This window comes from Denticeps clupeoides, chromosome 3 (assembly GCF_900700375.1).
Source record: "Denticeps clupeoides chromosome 3, fDenClu1.1, whole genome shotgun sequence".
Lineage (NCBI taxonomy): Eukaryota > Metazoa > Chordata > Actinopteri > Clupeiformes > Denticipitidae > Denticeps > Denticeps clupeoides.
This window is the reverse complement of record NC_041709.1, coordinates 6,432,375-6,450,748: the sequence shown is the minus strand read 5'-3', so window position 1 is coordinate 6,450,748 and position 18,374 is coordinate 6,432,375. Positions and strand designations below refer to the sequence as shown.

Sequence of the window (18,374 nt, the reverse complement as noted above, 5' to 3'; positions counted from 1 at the left end):
ATGCTGGTGGAGAGTGAAGCCTGAGTGCCTGGGTGCTGCCTTGGGGACCTCAGCAGCTCCTCCCTTTAATTAATATGCAGATGAAGTTTTCGAGACCATGAAAGTCGTTTTATTTTTGTATGGATTAAGCAAAACAAAATAAATGATGTGCTGAAATTGTGAAAGCTAATTCTTTGTTATCTGGAATGTTTTTTTCAATGTAGGATGTTTTAAACAGCTTTTGTAGTAAGTGGGATTTGAACCCGGGTCTTCTGGTTCATAGGCGAGTCTGTTACCCACTAGGCTACTACCACCCACAAGTTAATGGAGTGTTCCATCTGAAAGAACCACTTTCCTCCTGTCTGTCAAGCACCAAGAAGTGTAAACTGAGAAACGAACATGGACCCTCATTAAGCTACAGGAATGTCAATTATTGATCAACATTATCATTTATCAATGTATCGCCTCCAGTCAGAAATTAATTAGCTGCATAATAAATGATGTATGCATTCCAATTCATTTGCTTCCGGCCTTCTGTTTTATGTAGTTTGTAACAGTAGTGTTCCTTGTTACAGTGTTACAGGAAGCTCACCTGACTTCCTTGACAGCAAAGACCCATAAGCCTTTGCAACATATTTATTTCTACCTATTTGTTTCTATCTGAAGAACTGATATATGTCAACAATCATAAATAAATAAATAATTTTTTTCTGATTATCAGCGCATGAAAATCCATCTTAAATCTTATTCATTCTAAATCAACTCCAGCATACTGTACCACAGGCTAATTGGTTACTTCAACCCTCTAAAGACTTACATTAGTTTGCTTGGCAGAATGAAGCTGATAGTGGCTTTGTTTTAAACAATTATCAGATAACGAATCCGCCGGAGTAACAAATGTCAATTACCACTAATTAGGTGTCACTATCGTGCCTGACAGACGAGGGCCACATGCTGCTCTAATTATCGGAGCGGTTTGCATCACCTACAACACGGTTTGTCACCAGGCACTGGCAACCTGTACAGTACAACAATTGAAGTTTTTCTATACACTTATTATAAAAAAATTATCCACAGATGCCGACATCACATTTTTTTAAAAATAACATTCCAGGCCGGGATTCCGCTCTGATTACAGGTCAAATTTCAGGAGAATGTAATGAGGGTTAAACTGTCAGACTGTAATTCTGCTAAAACAGTCACCCCAGCAACACATCTGCAGGAGCTGAGGGCTTTTGTCTCCCCAATCAGTTGATGAATGCTGTAAATGCTGTAAATGCTGTAAAAAATGTAAATGAATGTGTGAATTTATTAATAAATCATGGACATGAGTGGAAATAACGAGGCACCTGGACATGAATCCCATTTCAAGGCTGTGGCATTGAGGTATTATTACTATTTTCTATATATATGGTAAGATCAGGAGTCGGGTATGCAATTAGGCACAGAGTGTGTACTGCTCCTCCAGTACTGCTCGCCTGGTCCCTCCATCTCTGAAGGTAAAAGGAAAACATTCATCTAGACTCTTCTCCGTCTTGGCCCCTCGGTGGTGGAATGAACTTCCCCTCGAGGTCAGAACAGCTCAGTCACTGAGCACCTTCAAACGGCAGCTCAAGACCTTCCTCTTTAAAGAATATTTAGATTAAATTGTAATTTTCTTGTTGTCGAACTTTGTGTACAGAATCTACAACAGAGTGAATTAAATAGATGTATTCATAGTTGGGGTCCTAGTGAACCGGAATTGATCTCTTCATCGATGGTAACTTGAAAGCACGTTGTAAGTCGCTCTGGATAAGGGCGTCTGCCAAATGCCGTAAATGTAAATGTAAATGTAAATGTAGTGTGTGCCTAACCCATGAAACAATAGTCATAAAACAGTGAGGCATTAACGTGTTCACAAACAGCATGAACATATTCAATCATATGCATGGTTACCTCAGATCAGGCAGCTGGATATCCAGAAAATATGCAAATAAAGAAGGCACTCCTAACCTGAACCGTTTAGAACTGTTTGGTGGGTAGGGTGAAACAGCAGAACTGCCACCAAGAGCAACGTGTTTGGTGACAGACCAGTCCAGCCTGGCAGTAGCTGCAGACTACTACTGTAGATCTTCATGAAGCCAGCCATCTGGCTGGATTTATGATGGAACCGTTTCAAAAGATTGAACTTATTGGCCATGTTAATAATGATTTTTCTTCAAAAGCACAGCATGTTTTAATTATTTTTAATGCTTTTTTTATCATTGGAGAGGCTGCCTGTGAACATGCTGGTGTGGATAACAGGTAAATGTATGCATTTTCAGGATTCTGTAATAGAAGATGAAAATAATATTCAATTTCACTGTACTTCATTGAATACATATTGACCGTGCAAAGTTCAATCAATGAATTTGATTAGACAGCCAACAGCCACACTGGAACACTGCACAAAAGTAATGACAGTCTAATAACTCAGAGACATCAAATTCTCAATACTAATTTTCATAGGGCTAAGTATGTATTTAAGCAGCAGGTTCACTCAGTTCTACTTAACATTTGTTGAAACTTGCCATGCTTATAGAGGCTGGTTTTGAACGTGTTATGGTTTTGATTTGCACCTAGTTGGTGTCATTATGCAGAATCCCAGGTTCTAAAAAAGAATGATTCCTAATTTCCGTAGTAGATATAACTTGGCATATGTACCATAGTCAATAAAAGGTTATCTGGAACTTTCCACATATTGCAACATAACACTTGTCAACAATTACCACAAAGAACCCAAGCTGCATACTTTAAAGCAGAATTTATGCGGTCAAGTACATGCAAATTAGGAATGGTTTATGTTTTTCATCAGACAGCATGCATGTTTACTTATGCATTGGCATGTCCGTGTCATTATTCCCATCAAATGATAATAATAAATGAGATAATAGAAATTACATGTCGGGAGGAGCACGTCAGACTTCGGCATAAGGTATTTGGATGAACGTTATCACTATATAACTATAACATCTCCCACCTCGTGCAGGCGTCCCTGACAGCAATGAGCAGCTCCTTCAGTGGCAGGCTGCGGCACCCACGATGTGGGATGGAAAGATTCACAAGGTCTTTCCTTCCAACCACTGACCACACATACATACATATTTCTATTGTGCAATTTGTATGTATATATCCACTCTGTACATGTATACACATCCATATATTCTATGTATACATATATAGATCAATATATCGGTAGAATCCACTTACTGTCCTTTTTCTGCCATAAATGTCCCACTTGTAGGACTAATAAAGGATCATCTTATCTTTTCTTACCTATTATGCTATGTATAGAGCAAAAATACCTGAGAAAACAATCAGCTCCAATGACACATGGACAAGTATATGCGGCAAAATGTATTTTTAAAATATATCGTGATCATTCATACGTCCAGCAGACAGACACACGCATTCTCCAGCATATGAAACCAAATAAATCTGCCGAAGCTTGCTGAGCCCAGAGACAGAGCGTGCTTTCATGCTTATTTTTCAAGTCTAATTTTGCCAAAATGTAAGAGAGACATCCAACATGAGAAAAAAGGGCTCTTTGACAGGAGAAAGAGAATAGGAAAGAATCTTTTCAGTAGGTGAGAACAAAATAGTTTAAAGTAGTGTCTACCATGTAGACTATGACACTGACAAGAGTAAGTTTCCACCAGGCTTACCTCATAGGACCAGACGCACTGGGTCCCACCAAAGCGACGCACGCAGCGGCCAACCTCCACATCCTCGTGTGTGGTGTACATCTCCCGCAGGCAGGACCTAATGTGTGGCACCATCCTTCTCAGCACCTCCCGGCTGAAGATCATGCCTGGCCCACCCATGCAGAAGTTCTCGCCAGGCTCCAGCGCCAGTTTGCCAAGCTCCTCAGTGGTGCCAAGGCCGGTCTGGCCCAGGTACAGTGGTTTGCTGCTGTTGAGTGACCTCAGGAAGGACTCCAGCTTTTCCCCTACAGAGAACAGTGTGGAACCATCTTACATCATGAATATAAAATAATGCACTATTCATTATATTCTAGGAGACTTTTATACTCTTGTTCCCGTGGAAGTGGATGCAACAACCTGGCAACGTAACAGCCATGCAATTTTGCATGAACACCCAAGCCTGTTCTTCTGGGAGGTGGACATCTACTACAGGTACCCTTAGACTGATCAGCCATACCATTAGGATAATATTCAGCATGTCCACATTTTGATGCAGAAACAGCCAAGGGATGGACTACACCAGCCATGGGCAGCAGCATCCTTCAAGTTCACCAGCCCGAACGCCACTGGGTTTAGGAACATTTAACAACATTTACGCCATTTATCAGACACCCTTATCCAGAGCGACTAACAATCAGCAGTTACAGGGACAGTCCCCCCCTGGAGCAACTTAGGGTTAAGTGTCCTTCTCAGGGACACAATGGTAGTAAGTGGGGTTTGAACCTGTGACTTAGTAGAGTGTGATACACACTAGGGTACTACCACCCAATGTTTAGGGAGATGCTATGACTGTGACCCCACAACTTATGCATTAGCAAATTTGCCCAAATCCCTACACTTGTCCAATTTTTTTCTGCTTTTCTGTACAAGGACTATCTATTCACGAACATATGCCACCACCACCACCCCCCCACTGCCAGGATAATCAATGTTGTTCACTTCATCATTCAGTGCTCATAATGTCATGGCTGACTGGCGTGAATTGGTGTATTATACAGACTATGTATTATAAGACTCCTCAATAAACGAATAAATTAGGGATCTGAGTGTTTAATTCCATGTTTGTGTGTATTAGAAAGGCGTGGTTGATGTGAACCTCCGCTCAGCTTGTGACAGGAGGCAGCAGGCACCTCATAAACTAAGAGAATATTGGATCTTCCCAGGAGGAAAGGTGACACATCCCTGCCTGGCCAATCTGTGCCAAGGTGGACTTTTACTGCGGGCCTGTGGTGAATTACCAGCCTACTAACACAGTTTGCACTTTCCTGTGCCGTCGAAGGCCGCCTCTGTGCGTGAACATTAACAAAATCTTCATCTGCATGCACCAGTACAGATGTGTGCCATTCAATACGATCCGCGACAGTTTGGTGCAAATGTCACCACAGTGCCGAGCTAAAAATAGGCGGCGGAACGTATGTACGGAAGTGTGAAATGTGCAATGGGTTCTGTGCCAAATCGATGACATGGATGACAAACTGGGGTTGGGCTCCGAGCAGAGGAGAGTATGATCAGTGAGCCGCCTGCCTCTGCTAGGATGTAGGTTGTTCATATTGCATTCAAAATTAATCTCCAGTTTATGCAAATGCGACATGGATTGTCTTTGAACTTGTGTTAAGGGGTTAATTGGTGTGAAAGTTAACAAATCATGTTCCAATCTGAGCTGCATTCAACCATTACAAGATACGCGATTTGCTCCATGCCGGTCTTCATAAACTTGGAACGGACATATTTTCAAAGCCCTGGGGAATAGTTGCCCTGATCAGAGATCACTGTCATGACATTGAAAATGTGAGCTGGATTGGCCAAAACACGGAGGTGAATTGATGGGCATAGAATACAGCAAACCACTGTATCTTTCTAATCCAGGTGCCACTGAGAAATAATGCGGCTTAAAAACCTTCTATCATCGGGCACAGTGATTTGCAAATTGGACGTCTCGGGTCCCAAGACCTTTGTCTTAACATTTTTTTTCTAAACAAGTTTGATAATTACAGGCTGGACTGACTTTTCAGAATTCGGTCCCTTAACCCGAGGGTTACATGACCCGGGGTATAACTTAAACCACGCTTTATAACTTAAACCAATCTTTATGGAACCGCTGCACTGCAACGGCGTCACTGGTTTATGTTATGAGTGACGATGAGTGATAAATGACATTTACAGCATTTATCAGACGCCCTTATCCAGAGCGACTTACGATCAGTAGTTACAGGGACAGTCCCCCCCTGGAGACACTCAGGGTCAAAATGGAAGTAAGTGGGGCTTGAACCCGGGGCTTCTGGTTCAGAAGCACCCTTACCTCGGACGTAGACGTCGTCGTCCGCCCGCATGAACCACTCGTACTTGTCCAGGTAATGGTCGTGCATGTACTTCAGCATCATGAAGGACTTCTTCTGCGGCGGGTACGCGTCGTCCACCCCCGCCAGCGACACCACGGGCAGCGGACTCGGCAGGGCCACCGCCTCGGAGCCCTCGCTGGAGAAGAACTCCACCCTGCCCGGGATGGAGCGGCTCCACGTCCTGTGCGCCGCCACGGCCCGGGAGTCCAAGTACTTTTTGGCCGTCATGACGCCCACGTAGAGGAAGTGGCCGCCGTCCCCGCTGCCGTTGCCGGTCCGGTGCCGGTCGCTCTCCTCCTCCTCCTCCTCGCTGCCGTCCTGGCCGGAGACGGGGCTCGCCGCCGCGGCGGCAACTTTCGCCACGCCGCCCGCGTGGCCGTAGTACGAGCAGGCGGACGACCTGCGCCGCTTGCCGCTCATCTCCGCCACCCGGGGCACGATGAGCCAGGAGGCGGCGGTGAATCCGAGCACGACCCCGACCATCACGCTGACCCAGGGTCTCCTGGACCTCACCGCCATGGTCGGCGGCTGTTTGCGGGCGCGGCGGAACGACGGGGAGGGGAAGCAACGCTCAGGTGAGCGCCGCCGCCCGGCGCGTTTCCCGCGAACTGGCACCTGGAGGCAACTCGTCGCTCCGCTTTTACTTCCAGCATCCGGTGAGTTCTTCACTGGCGGGACAAGTTCCTGCGCTGTCCGACCCAGAGGGAACCTGCGTCCGGCCGGCGCGCCTCGTCGCGCCGAGCCCGGAAAAGGCGTTCGCCCCGGGTCTCCGGAGCCATGGCGAGCCGCCGGCCAGCGTCCCGGCGCGAAAAAGGTCACCAGCGCAGTTTTCCCCCCACTTCATGCCATTCGGCGGACCGCTAGCCGCCGCCGCCGAGCTACTTCGCCATTTTGTGCGCAGACGGGCGTCGGGCTGGGCAACTTTTGGTCTCGCCCATGCTCTCTTCTTCACTTTGTGTCCGCCAGAGGAGCAGTGCGGCGCCGCCGCCAGGAGCCACATTCACGGCGTGCAGAAGTAACGGGACCCGAGAGCGGTGCTCCTGCTGGCGGAGGGCGGGGCGAGGGGCGGGGCGAGGGGCGGGGCGACGGCGCGTACGTACGCGACGCTTCCTCTTCCAGCAGCGGCTGACGTCCTCGGCGAGGGGACCGTGGCATTCCGACGGTAGACGAGAGCCGACGACACCAAGGGCGAAAAAAACATGCGGAGCGATAAAAAAAAAAAAAAAATCGAATTTCCGCAAACGGCAAAACCCCAAAACAGCAACATTTTTATTAAATCCACTCCAATTATAAGTCACAATGTTTAAAACTAGTAATTAATGTAAATACGTTTTTCGAATCTTTTCTAATTCGTCTCAAGTTGAGCTGGCCACTGGTTTGGGGGCCAGTGGACCCTTCCTCATGTTGTGTTGCATTTCCCCCTAGTGGCATGTCCATGACCAGAATTATAATTTTTTATTTTTTGTAAACAGAGGGCCAGGTAAGACTGCTGACGCAACGTACATCAGAAAGAAAAAACCCCACGTGGCTCAGAAATGACACAAAACTGTAGAGTGAGCAGGAGGGACCGTTGACAAAAGCAGGTGGCTTGTTGGCAGCCTTCTCCGCGTGACAGACCAAGGCGGCACTGGGCCCGCCAGGTGCTCGTGTGTTCTGTGTCACCCACAGACAGGTGTGTTCTGTGTCACCCACAGCCAGGTGTGTTCTGTGTCACCCACAGCCAGGTGTGTTCTGTGTCTTTAATACCCACAGTGATGCCTGTTGGACTCGCGTGACTAGGATCCTTTAAGTGTTTTCTGTTTGTTTCACACTCCCTTGTCGGTCTTTGACCAAGGGAAACCCTACGATATGCTGTGTGTGGTTTTGTTGCTTTTTTCGGTCATTAAAAACTCCTATTTCACAAATTTTTCAGATGCGGCATGAAACAGACCATGGGTGTGTAAGATCTCTTCTAACAATTGAATGTGTCTTGTTTCCTGCTTCCTGTCAATTTGCTTGCAGTGTAATCCACAAAATGTTGTGGATTATGAGGTCCACTGACACTAAATTAAAGGACATTTATTAAAAATGAAAGAACATACTCTCATCTGACCAAATAACAGGGCAAAATTGCTATTTTTCTGTATTTCTGGTGAAAATGTTTATGGAATATTGTGGGATTGGGAATGGCTCCAGTCTCCATAATCAGTTTTTGCCTTGTGCCTGGCACAGTTGAGTGATGATGAATGACAATGACTCAGCACATTGACAGGATGTCTGATGTTTTTTTTCTGGGCACACAACTATATCCAGTTCCAGCTTGATTTTTATTCAAGTTACCCACTAGGCTACGACCACCCATGAGAAACGGGAGGTAAGATTTCCCCTTATGACGACAAATTCCAGATCCGACCATTCCAGATCTGCCCCTGCAGGACCATAGACAGACTAGAGGGACTCATATTAATTTCAAATAATTTCACAAATTGAAATTTTCATAATTGGGGACCTTTAACAATAAAAGGTACCATTAGAACTTCTCAGAGCTGCTACCAGATGCATTATTGCTTCCTAAGTTAAAAATCCAGAGCATACACAGCTGTCGATTATGAGGGTGTTGATGTGCTGCAGGGATGAGTGACAGATTGAAGCTCATTCCAACATCTTGCCACTGTATGTGTAGAATAAGTCTGAGGTCCAAAAATCCATTTGCTCTACCGCAGGGGAGGAACTAGGCATATCTTGGATGATGAAACGGAGCCGGTAAGGACGCAGATGTTGACTGAGGACTGGAGGTGAGTACGTCCACTGCGTCTGTTGAAGTTGTGGATGCTGTGAATGCTTTGGGGGAGACTGTAGATTTATTCCAAATGCTATGTGGTGGTCTAATGGCAGAGGCTGGGAGTTTAGCCAGTAGAGCACTGCAGTAGTCCCCTGTTAACAAACCAACTGATACATCAGAGAGGAACATGGTTCAATTAATTAATCAAACCATTTCAATTGTACAGTGGTTTTTACAATGTACAATGCACCTCACATTTAAAAATGGTGCCTAATAAAGGCCCCTAAAAGTGAAGTTATTGTGATACACAGCACACAACGAAATGTGTCCTTTGCTTTTAACCATCACCCTTGGTGAGCAGTGGGCAGCCATGACAGGCACCCGGGGAGCAGTGTGTGGGGATGGTGCCTTGCTCAGTGGTACCTCAGTAGCAGCTTGGAGGGTTGGGATTCGAACCGGCAACCTTCTGATTACCTTAATCACTAGGTCCCACTGCCCCTAGTGAGCAAGCCAAAGGCAACCGTTGGTGCACCTTATATCCTCAACGGAGTTTTTTGAAGATAGTGTCTAACAACTAGATTCTCTTAAATTAATAAAATTGTCTCTTCACTCTACTGTAGTAGATGTCCTCTGAACCTGTGCTTCTCAAATCTCGGTTCCTGCACAGTGTCAGGTGTTCACAGTCCCATGAAATCATCACAACTTTCATTAGCAGGATAAGATTAATGCATTGATTAATGTGCATCTCTGTTAAAAGTGAAAACCTGTTGTTCCAGATGTTTATATTCCTGGATTTGATCTTTGCTGATCCTCATTGACATCTAAGCCTTGGATTTGTCTGTAGGTCATTTTGTATGTGCCATTTGTGCATGGAATATTCCACTTCTGACAGATAGTCTGGTTTTAGTGGCAGTGGTGGCCTAGTGGTTAAGGAAGCAGCACACACACTGCTCCCCGGGCACCTGTCATGGCTGCCCACTGCTCACCTAGAGTGATGTTTAAAAGCAGAGGACACATTTCGTTGTGTTACCGTGTGCTGTGCTGCTGCACTGACATTCACTTCACTTCACTTTCACTTTGATGGCACAGGACCTTTTGGATTCCAGAAATACTGCCCAATTAAGCAAAATGAATTTGAATGACACCTTCAAATTATTTTATTCAAATCTGATTTGTATAAAATCATTTGAATAAAAAGTAAGGTGAAAGAGCAGGCAGAGAATTCCAGAGGTCATGCACAGAATGTAAATTTATAAAAGGAAGAGCATAAGAGAGAAAAGACTTGAAAATTGAGCAGGAAGAATGAGAGGAGAAAAAGAGTGTGAAAAAATCGAAATAGGAAATGGATTATGCAAAATGGACATATTGATAGAATGCAGTGGCCATCAAAAGACAATGAGAATGTCAGCAAAAAGAAGTGAAAAAATTTAAAATGGGTCTAGCAGTGAAAGAGGGGAAAATATGGCAAAGAATCTGCAGATGGTTTGGGGATTTATGCTGTGCCAACAAGGTGGGAAAAGAAGTCCCTTAGAAAATGGAAAAAGATATAGGAAGGAAGAAATAGGAATATAGGAATATAGGAAGGCTTAAGGGAGAAAATGAGCAAAAATGCAAAAACAGAGGATGGGGTGATGCTGAGAAAGGGAAGCAGAAAAAGGGGACTTAATTAATTATGGCCTGGAAACTAAAGCATTGGCCCATAAATTAAAAATAGACTTATTACCTCCTGCCATGCTCTTTATTATTAAAACATAAATCATTGCAATTAATTATTATAATGCAATCAATTAGTATTGTTAATTGGATTTTTCTTCCCAGCAAATTGTTTTAATATTTTGTATATAAAAACACAGAACAATGTCACAGTTAATATAAAATTGTTATTAAACTTTATTTCCCATTCAGGCACATAACTGAGAAAAATGTACGGTAATGCACAGAGCATTAAAGCTCCTAATCATGATAGACACATTTTGGTCATTCTGTGTATATCTGTGTATCTGTTGCATTTTTAATAAATTGTACATGCAGAGATCAGGTTTTATTGCGCGTAACTATGACTGGCACAGTAATGATGATAATGATTGCACATATCGACAGGAAGACTGCAGTCACTATTTTGCAAAACTTGTTCCTCTTTAGCTCAGCCTCTTTCTTTTTCAATAGGGAGTCATATCCGGGGGTGTAGAGCTCTTCCAGCCAAAAACTCAGGTCCTTTGGGTCCTCCTACAACAAAATTACATTAACTGGGGTAGCTATAGCCTAGAGTAAAAATGGCGTCGGCTTCTTCAGTTAAGGTACTGCTGTTATGTCAGCTGCATCTAAAATCCCTTATAAAACATCTACAAGCTTGTTACCCTTTCACACAAAAAAGGTTCCTTCTTCCCTGGCCCCAAACATTTTCCTCTGTAAGTCCTGAGCAAATATAATTTATTCATATTACCAAGGCATGTGCATATACATAAAAATAATAAAACAATAACAATAATAATAGAAACTTGATTTTTTAAGTACTTAGAGGGGATATGTATTTACGAACAAACTGGTGAAAGCAATGACGTACCTTTAAATAGTCTTCCAAATTGCCATGTATTGTGTGCTTGTCGTATTCCTGAATGGTCCAGGAGGGTTTGGACTTTTGATTGTCCTCAATGTCAATAGGCTGTATGTCTGAGTACAGTGGATTGGTCTTGATCTTTGGTTTCAGGGTGACTGGTGTGATGTGTTTCTGCAGAACTGAGTCTAAAAAGACCGGGCTGCCCTCTGGCGATGGCCTCTCTTCCCTCTGGTGTCTTCTTTCCCGCTGCAGAAGGGAAGGAGACATGCACCAGAGGAGGTCACAGAGACAAATATATCTGCATTTGCAAAAATCTCAAAACTAAATGCCCACTTTGTGAAGCAAGGGACAGGGGGACAGTTTAACCAGCATGTCCTTCACTTGTCTGGCAAATAAGCTGGAGTAATTAGTCAGAGTGCTTTTTCCCTGGGATCTCTCAAAAGAATAATAGATAAAATGGGAAGTGAAGCAGAGGCGGGTGTGTAATTACATTTTATGTAGAGGCGTATGACTCATTCATCTGGATGCATTCTGGAATTGTCACAAGAGGTCATTTAAGGCACTCAAAGCCATTGTGTGTTTGTGTCATTACTAATTTCTATAGGCCTATAAACTATACCCATATAAGAGTTGATAGGGTCTATATTATATTACAGTATCATTTTCATGCATAGAAACCATCTGGTATGAATAGTGTTAATATATCGTCACATTTATCCTATCATGTCATATGTAATGTATTAAATCACGGATCGGGGTAGTACCACTGTCCCCTGCATCTTGGCCCCTCTGCTAGGCTAACACACAGACTACAGGGTTACCTTAGAGTAGACTCTGTTGTGCCACCGCCGCTGCCCCGACAGTGCAGCTCCTGCTATATAGCCAACCTGGAACATGCCGTGGGTGGCCGGCAGCATGCCAACGTCCAGCTGCAGGAACTTCTCTGGGTGGTTGTTGTTGGGCAGCACAGTGATGTCCATGTTGCCCGTCGGAGAGAGCAATCCTGCGCTCGGCTACCAGCTCCACGCTCAGGCCAACAGCCGCAGCGGTAATAATTGATGAGGAGGTAGGTGTCCCACGCAGGTCTATGTAACCCAATAGCAGCACAATTGCCCTGTAAAAGGAATTCTCAGTGCCAACATCACTACCCACTCACACGCATACACATATAATCACACGTATAGTTATGCAACTCTATCGTTATCTGCTCCTGCTATTACAGTAATGCTGTCATTCATGACTTCTTAATAAGGGATGAGATAGGGGCCTTGCAAAAAGCATGTAATGTAATTTGAAGCAGCCTATTACTGACACGGTTTAGAATGTAGTGATAAGGAATACCTGTATGGCAAAAGTAGGAAATTAAACATGAGCCATTTGAAAGATTACGGATGTTCTGATCTGCTGTTTGGACGAAAGTGGACTGAAATGTCAGTATCCCCTTGCCAGTGTCTCTCACCCCTGGGCACTCACCCACTGGCATTTAATTTTAATTAGATTTCATAGGAAGACAACTAATACAGATTTGGAATGAGCTTTGCCACTGTTTGGAAGCCCCCAGGTACTACCCCGCAGGCCCATATGGTGAATCTGTCTCAGGGGACATTCCAAAATTCCAAAAATGTTAAATATAATATTAAATTATGTTAAATCTATGCCCTATAGCTCTTTGTATTTAATATATTCAGCACATATGTCACTGGCTCATGCTGGTTATATTGAAACAGATAATCTGTTCATAACAGCTAAAATATCTACAATAACAATGTTCATATGCAAAATTAATTCTGTGACAAGGTTTTATTATGAACTCTGTGAAATAATTCAGCACATATGTTTCAGGTGAGTTTATATCATTAAATCATGGCATGAACTGGACGTTTTGATTTGTCAGAGACTATATGGGAGAGTATGCAAGAAAAAATACATTTCAATTAGCACCAATTCATCCTATCATCATTCAACTGCCATTCAAACCTATTTACTAAACTAAAGGATTTACAAACTTGTACAAAAATATATATTTTAAATATATATATGTAATATACAGTGCTTTAACTCATTTGTATCTTGATACAATTTGCAGTTGATATAAATTAAGTAAAATAGTAACAGCACTGGCTTTTGGTCTTCTTTTGAGTTGAGCACCTCAGTTGGTTACATTTCTCAAAGAAAAAAAACACACATGGGTTTAGCATGAAGTTGGTGACACATCTCAACTAAACTGATGTTGAAATGGCACAATTAAAAGAAACGGTCTACAGCAATTAGACAGAAGTACCTTATTCCTCTACTAAATACAAATAAAAAAATAAATTAAGGAAAAAGTACATTTGTCACTGTGTTTATGGTACGCCATTCACAGTGACTACAGCAGTGTAGCCTGAAGCAGTTTCAGAAGTCATGAGCCATGAGAAATAAGCACCATTCACGTTCAGATTTCATATCCGATGTAAAATATGACAGACTGTAGACAAAATGATTAAGCAAAATGGTCACTGGATAAACACACAAACACACACACACACATCGTATCAAAATAAGACCAGCTGCCTTGTCTCAGCCCCAGAGCTGTGATTATTCGTGGAGGTGCATGTCAGCTTCTCTGCTGCAGCTTCTGTGCGTAAAAGTCCCGGCATGTTTCACAGCAGCGCTGGTACCAGCGCATGTCTGTGCATAAGTTCTTCTCGCGAATCACCCTGCAGTACACCGGCCACTGGTCCTGCAGGCACTTAAACGTCAGGGCAGCTGAAGAAAACAGAAAAGGACCATATGGATTTGGCACAGCGGAGACTTGGGATCAGAGAAAATGCTTGGGCAAGATGAACATTCACACTGTTTAAGACAATATATTAAGCCCCCAACACACATAATTTTGTGGTGGTAGTAGCGGGAGGGTAAGACACTTGCCTGTGAACCAGGAGACCCAGGTTCAAATCCCACTTACTACCATTGTGTCCCTGAGCAAGACACTTAACCTTAAGTTGTTGCAGGGAGACTGTCCCTGTAACTACTGAGTGTAAGTCGCTCTGGATAAGGGTATCTGATAAATGCTGTAAATGTAAATTTTGTGATTTTTAAGTGTATTGCTGTTCTCCAAAAGTTGAGTTGTGGCAACAAACTATAAATAAATAAATCAAATGCGCAATCCATTGACCATCTTCTTCTGATCCCGTTAGGGGTCGTCATTGTGGGCACAACTGACATGGCAAAAGTATTATTCACCTGGGTCTGGCTTAGGACAGACACCAAGAAACGCACTGTCATCCAGAAATATATTGTCCCCAGTGGCTGGGTTTAATCAGTTAACAATAAAGTATTAAATATTAAAGCATCTTGTAATAATTTTTTATTAACACAATCATGTTTTTCTTATTGAAGCAAAATTCTCGCATTTGAAATCCCACTTTTAAAAAAACCTTTTGCATGGAAAGAAAAATTATGTTTTTGAGCAATATATTTTTTCCACACCTTTAGTTCTACATGGAATAATTCAGAGCACTTTTCACATGAGGGCCACAGTATATGACTCACCAATAGATGGCAGTCTTACAACAAAGCTGTTTAACCCACAGTACAAAACTTTGAATAGTGGATGAACTGTACAAGGTGACATTCAGTATTCAGGTCTGAGAAACAAATAATTCCTCAGTAGATAAATTAGCATGCATTCAGCAGTATTTACATTCAAATTTACTGCATTTATCCAGAGTGTCTTACAATCAGTAGTCACAGGGAAAGTACCCCCCTGGAGTTTCTTGCTCAGGGATACAATGGTAGTAAGTGGGGTTTGAACCTGTGGCTTTGTGATATTCTGGTTCATAGGTGAATGTCTAACCCACTAGGCTACTACCACCGGCAGCAGATTAAAAAAAACGACTATATGAAACTGGGATGTAATAATGTACGGCTAAACCGTGGATGCACGTGACAGTGTATTTCTTAATGCAGATAAGCGTAGATACATTTGGAGGGCTGAGTCAGGAAGGGTATCTGATATCAACCGTGCAGAAGCCCAGACTGGTTGATGTGCTGTGGCGGCCCCTAACCGGAGCAGCCAAAGGAAAAAGTAGAACAATGTACAGTTTACATTTAAATACCTTGTGCAATGAATGTAGTGATGCAGACGTGAGCAGGGTTGGTTTTTCTTACACCGTGGGTATGCAGAAGGGAGGAGGAGGACTTCCCTCCATAAACCTCCCTCATCCAAACAATTATGCCATTATAGTCTCTCACCAACATTAGCACTCTAGCTGTGATAAAACCTCTCATCTCTGTCTGACAGCACACTGACATATTAACTGAGGCAACTGCACCCACAACAAAGTAAATGGTTCTAAACCTTTTGGCTATTGGGAAAATGTAGATGAACTTGCTGCTTTATTGCTGCAAGTTCAGAATGGGGACAGGAGCCGTACTAAGGTCATCTGTAAACATGCTTGATGCGCTGTGCAGTTTGGTTTTAGATCAGTATCATTATGCTAATCTTGGTCGCTGGCATTGTGTTTGTGTAATAATAATTACTGTCTATACAGTGGGTCACACTGATGGTTTCTGTTTTAACAATCTGCTTTTGCTCAGCCCACATAGGGCCAATAAACACCCATCCTGGCAGCAATCGCTCTCAAATTTGCTGATGTATTGGGAACCGTTTTCCCACAACTGTCCACTCCCAAGCCTAGGCTGACCCATTCTGAGAATATTTACCAGAAGTTCATACGTTCCAGATGCACAGAAGTTGGGGGTAGGCATAAACCACGTACAGCTGTACCCTCCAGTCGGTGACCAAAGACCCCTGCGCCTATGTGCAGATGCATTTAGACTCGGACGCAAATGTGAGTGTGCTCCATGGCAATTATGTACACAGCGCCATAATGGACAGGGCTAGCGCTTCCAGCTGTGGCTGATGATGAACGACACCCTTCCCAGAAGGCTTAACATTTAACTGCGCTTGTCTGAAATCATCGTTCTGTAAACAGAGAAGGATGTGCAGCAAAGCAAAAAGGAAAGTCAATCACGTTCATTTGTGACTGTATGGATAAAGCAGCAACTGCTTGACACACTGGTAGTTTCCAGTAAGGCGAGCCTTAGGTGGTCCCACTGCAATAGGAAAAGGAATCGATTTGTCTATAGTCTGGTGTCTGAGCTTCAGTTAAAAAGATCATACGTCTTGCAATATGTGTTTTGAAAAGACCTATTGTAATCCAGTTATTTGGATGGCCGGGGCACTTACTCTCAGAGCAGAGCTCACATTTTCCATGCCAGCATGCATTAATTAATGATCCTGTCACGACTCTAAACGAAGTTCAGATAGAAAATGGTCGGGCATAACATATGATCTAACATTGTGTGAGCCAAATGGATGCCTGATGTATTCAAGCGAAATGGTCACTGAGGTCTGGAAGTTGTTCTGAGACTTCATCAGTCGTGGCGCTGAGGTGACAGACGGAGTGAGAATACTGGTTATTGTTCATCGATTCCTATTCGAATCGGGTCTGCCAAAAAACAGCGTGGCGATCACGTTTTCTTAGCGCCTCCGTCTCACGCCTCTGTTCTTTTTGCCGCAGGACCATTATACCTTTTCATGCACCTGCCATTATAGACAGTTCAGGTTTGCAAGCGCTCTTGCTGAGATAAAGCTATTTAAATGGTTGGCAAATGTTCACCTTTCTGCACGCACATCTGGTTTTACTCAGACATTTATCCAAGTGAAGCACTGAAGCTAAAAGTGAAATAAAATTTACACTTGATAAGACACAATATACAGCTAAAGAGCAGAAGGCTCTGCTGTTATTTTTGGTTCCACTCTACTGCAAAAGCGACATATCATATGTTATGTAAAATATTAAGAGCTTCTCATGTTCAACAAGTACATTTGTCTCTCAGTGCAGAAAGAGAACTTGACTTAATAAGTCATCTTAAAAGCAGATGTCTTCAAATCTAAAAAAATACACTAACACAAAACGTTTTTATTGTAACCAGATCAATAATTCTAATTCAATAAACCAGATCCTTATTCTAAGGAATAGAGATGTAAAAAATGTGTTTAAGATTGATCAGTTACACAGTTTGTAAAGTGGAGCCTGCTGGCAATGTCTGGTGCTCACCCAGTCGTGGAGACGTGATGGTGTTGACGTTGATCCTTTGATTGCAGGGTTGCTGGTGGCACGGCCGATAGGCAGCAGGTTTCTCGGATGAGAAACACTCGTTGCCATGACGTCCTGTGATCTTGTGCATGCACTGGATCACCCTGGATTGCATTCCCTTGCCACAGGTGACAGAGCACTGCAAAAAAACACAGTGAGGCAGTCTTCGTAAATAACTGTGAAGCCCTTACCCATCCATCCATTCATCCATCTATACATCCATCCTCTAAACCCACTTATCCAGGACAGGATTGTAGAGAGTCATACACAAGGACCACCACAGCACCACAACTTCACCTAATTAGCATGTCATTGAGCTGGGTAAGAAATCTAAAAGCCAGAGGAAAACCCATGAGAACTGATCCACTGACCCACATCATAAAATTTCACTAGAACGTGTACAAAAGAGCACCAAAACTAAGACGAGAAAACTGCCAAACTTGGCACGCCTGTCCTGTCTGATTTGATTAGTGGCTAAAGCTTGCCAAATAGCCAGGGAATGTTTTAAACTAGACACAGACAGGCTGAATTTATACAGGAGGCACTGAGATGAAAAGTGGCAAAGCCAGACACAAGATTTCTTCTAATCCCTTTCATGACTGCCTCCCCCAGCTTTCAATTTGGCAAAAGAAACCAAAACGACAGCAGTAGACGTGGTCCATAAGCTTTCAACTTTCAACAGCACTTGCTTCATAATGCATTTATATTGGAATGACTGTTTAAATAACGGACAGCTGCTCTGCCTGAAACAGTTTGGAACGGCTCAGCTATGTTTTCATCTACTGTAAGAGGAGGCTTTCACACTACTATTAAGCAACATTAGTCTGATGTAGTGATTCGTCTACACTGTAAACTGACACACCACATGGC

At 43.2% G+C, this 18,374-nt stretch overlaps 3 protein-coding genes across 3 annotated transcripts in view; all 3 read right to left on the bottom strand.

Moving 5' to 3' along the window:
• chsy3 (chondroitin sulfate synthase 3) overlaps window positions 1–7,084 on the bottom strand; it is a 94,631-nt gene extending 87,547 nt beyond the window's left edge. Inside the window, exons 1-2 of the mRNA XM_028973284.1 lie at window positions 6,001–7,084; window positions 3,663–3,946 (exon numbers count right to left, since the gene is read on the bottom strand). Of these exons, the coding sequence (XP_028829117.1) occupies window positions 3,663–3,946; window positions 6,001–6,559 (843 nt within the window). The 5' untranslated portion in view covers window positions 6,560–7,084. The remainder of the gene's footprint in view (window positions 1–3,662; window positions 3,947–6,000) is intronic.
• Window positions 7,085–10,835: 3,751 nt separating this feature from the next.
• On the bottom strand, window positions 10,836–12,593 carry minar2 (membrane integral NOTCH2 associated receptor 2). Its single transcript, XM_028974856.1, has 3 exons — window positions 12,180–12,593; window positions 11,365–11,604; window positions 10,836–11,027 (listed from the first exon to the last, which is right to left on the bottom strand). Exons 1-3 carry the CDS (start codon window positions 12,336–12,338, stop codon window positions 10,836–10,838), a joined length of 591 nt encoding a protein of 196 aa, XP_028830689.1. The 5' UTR covers window positions 12,339–12,593.
• A 550-nt stretch (window positions 12,594–13,143) lies between these two features.
• LOC114787087 (A disintegrin and metalloproteinase with thrombospondin motifs 19-like) overlaps window positions 13,144–18,374 on the bottom strand; it is a gene marked incomplete at its 5' end in the record, with an annotated part of 32,912 nt that continues 27,681 nt past the window's right edge. The window contains 2 exons of the mRNA XM_028974853.1: window positions 13,144–14,106; window positions 17,466–17,643. Of these exons, the coding sequence (XP_028830686.1) occupies window positions 13,955–14,106; window positions 17,466–17,643 (330 nt within the window). The remainder of the gene's footprint in view (window positions 14,107–17,465; window positions 17,644–18,374) is intronic.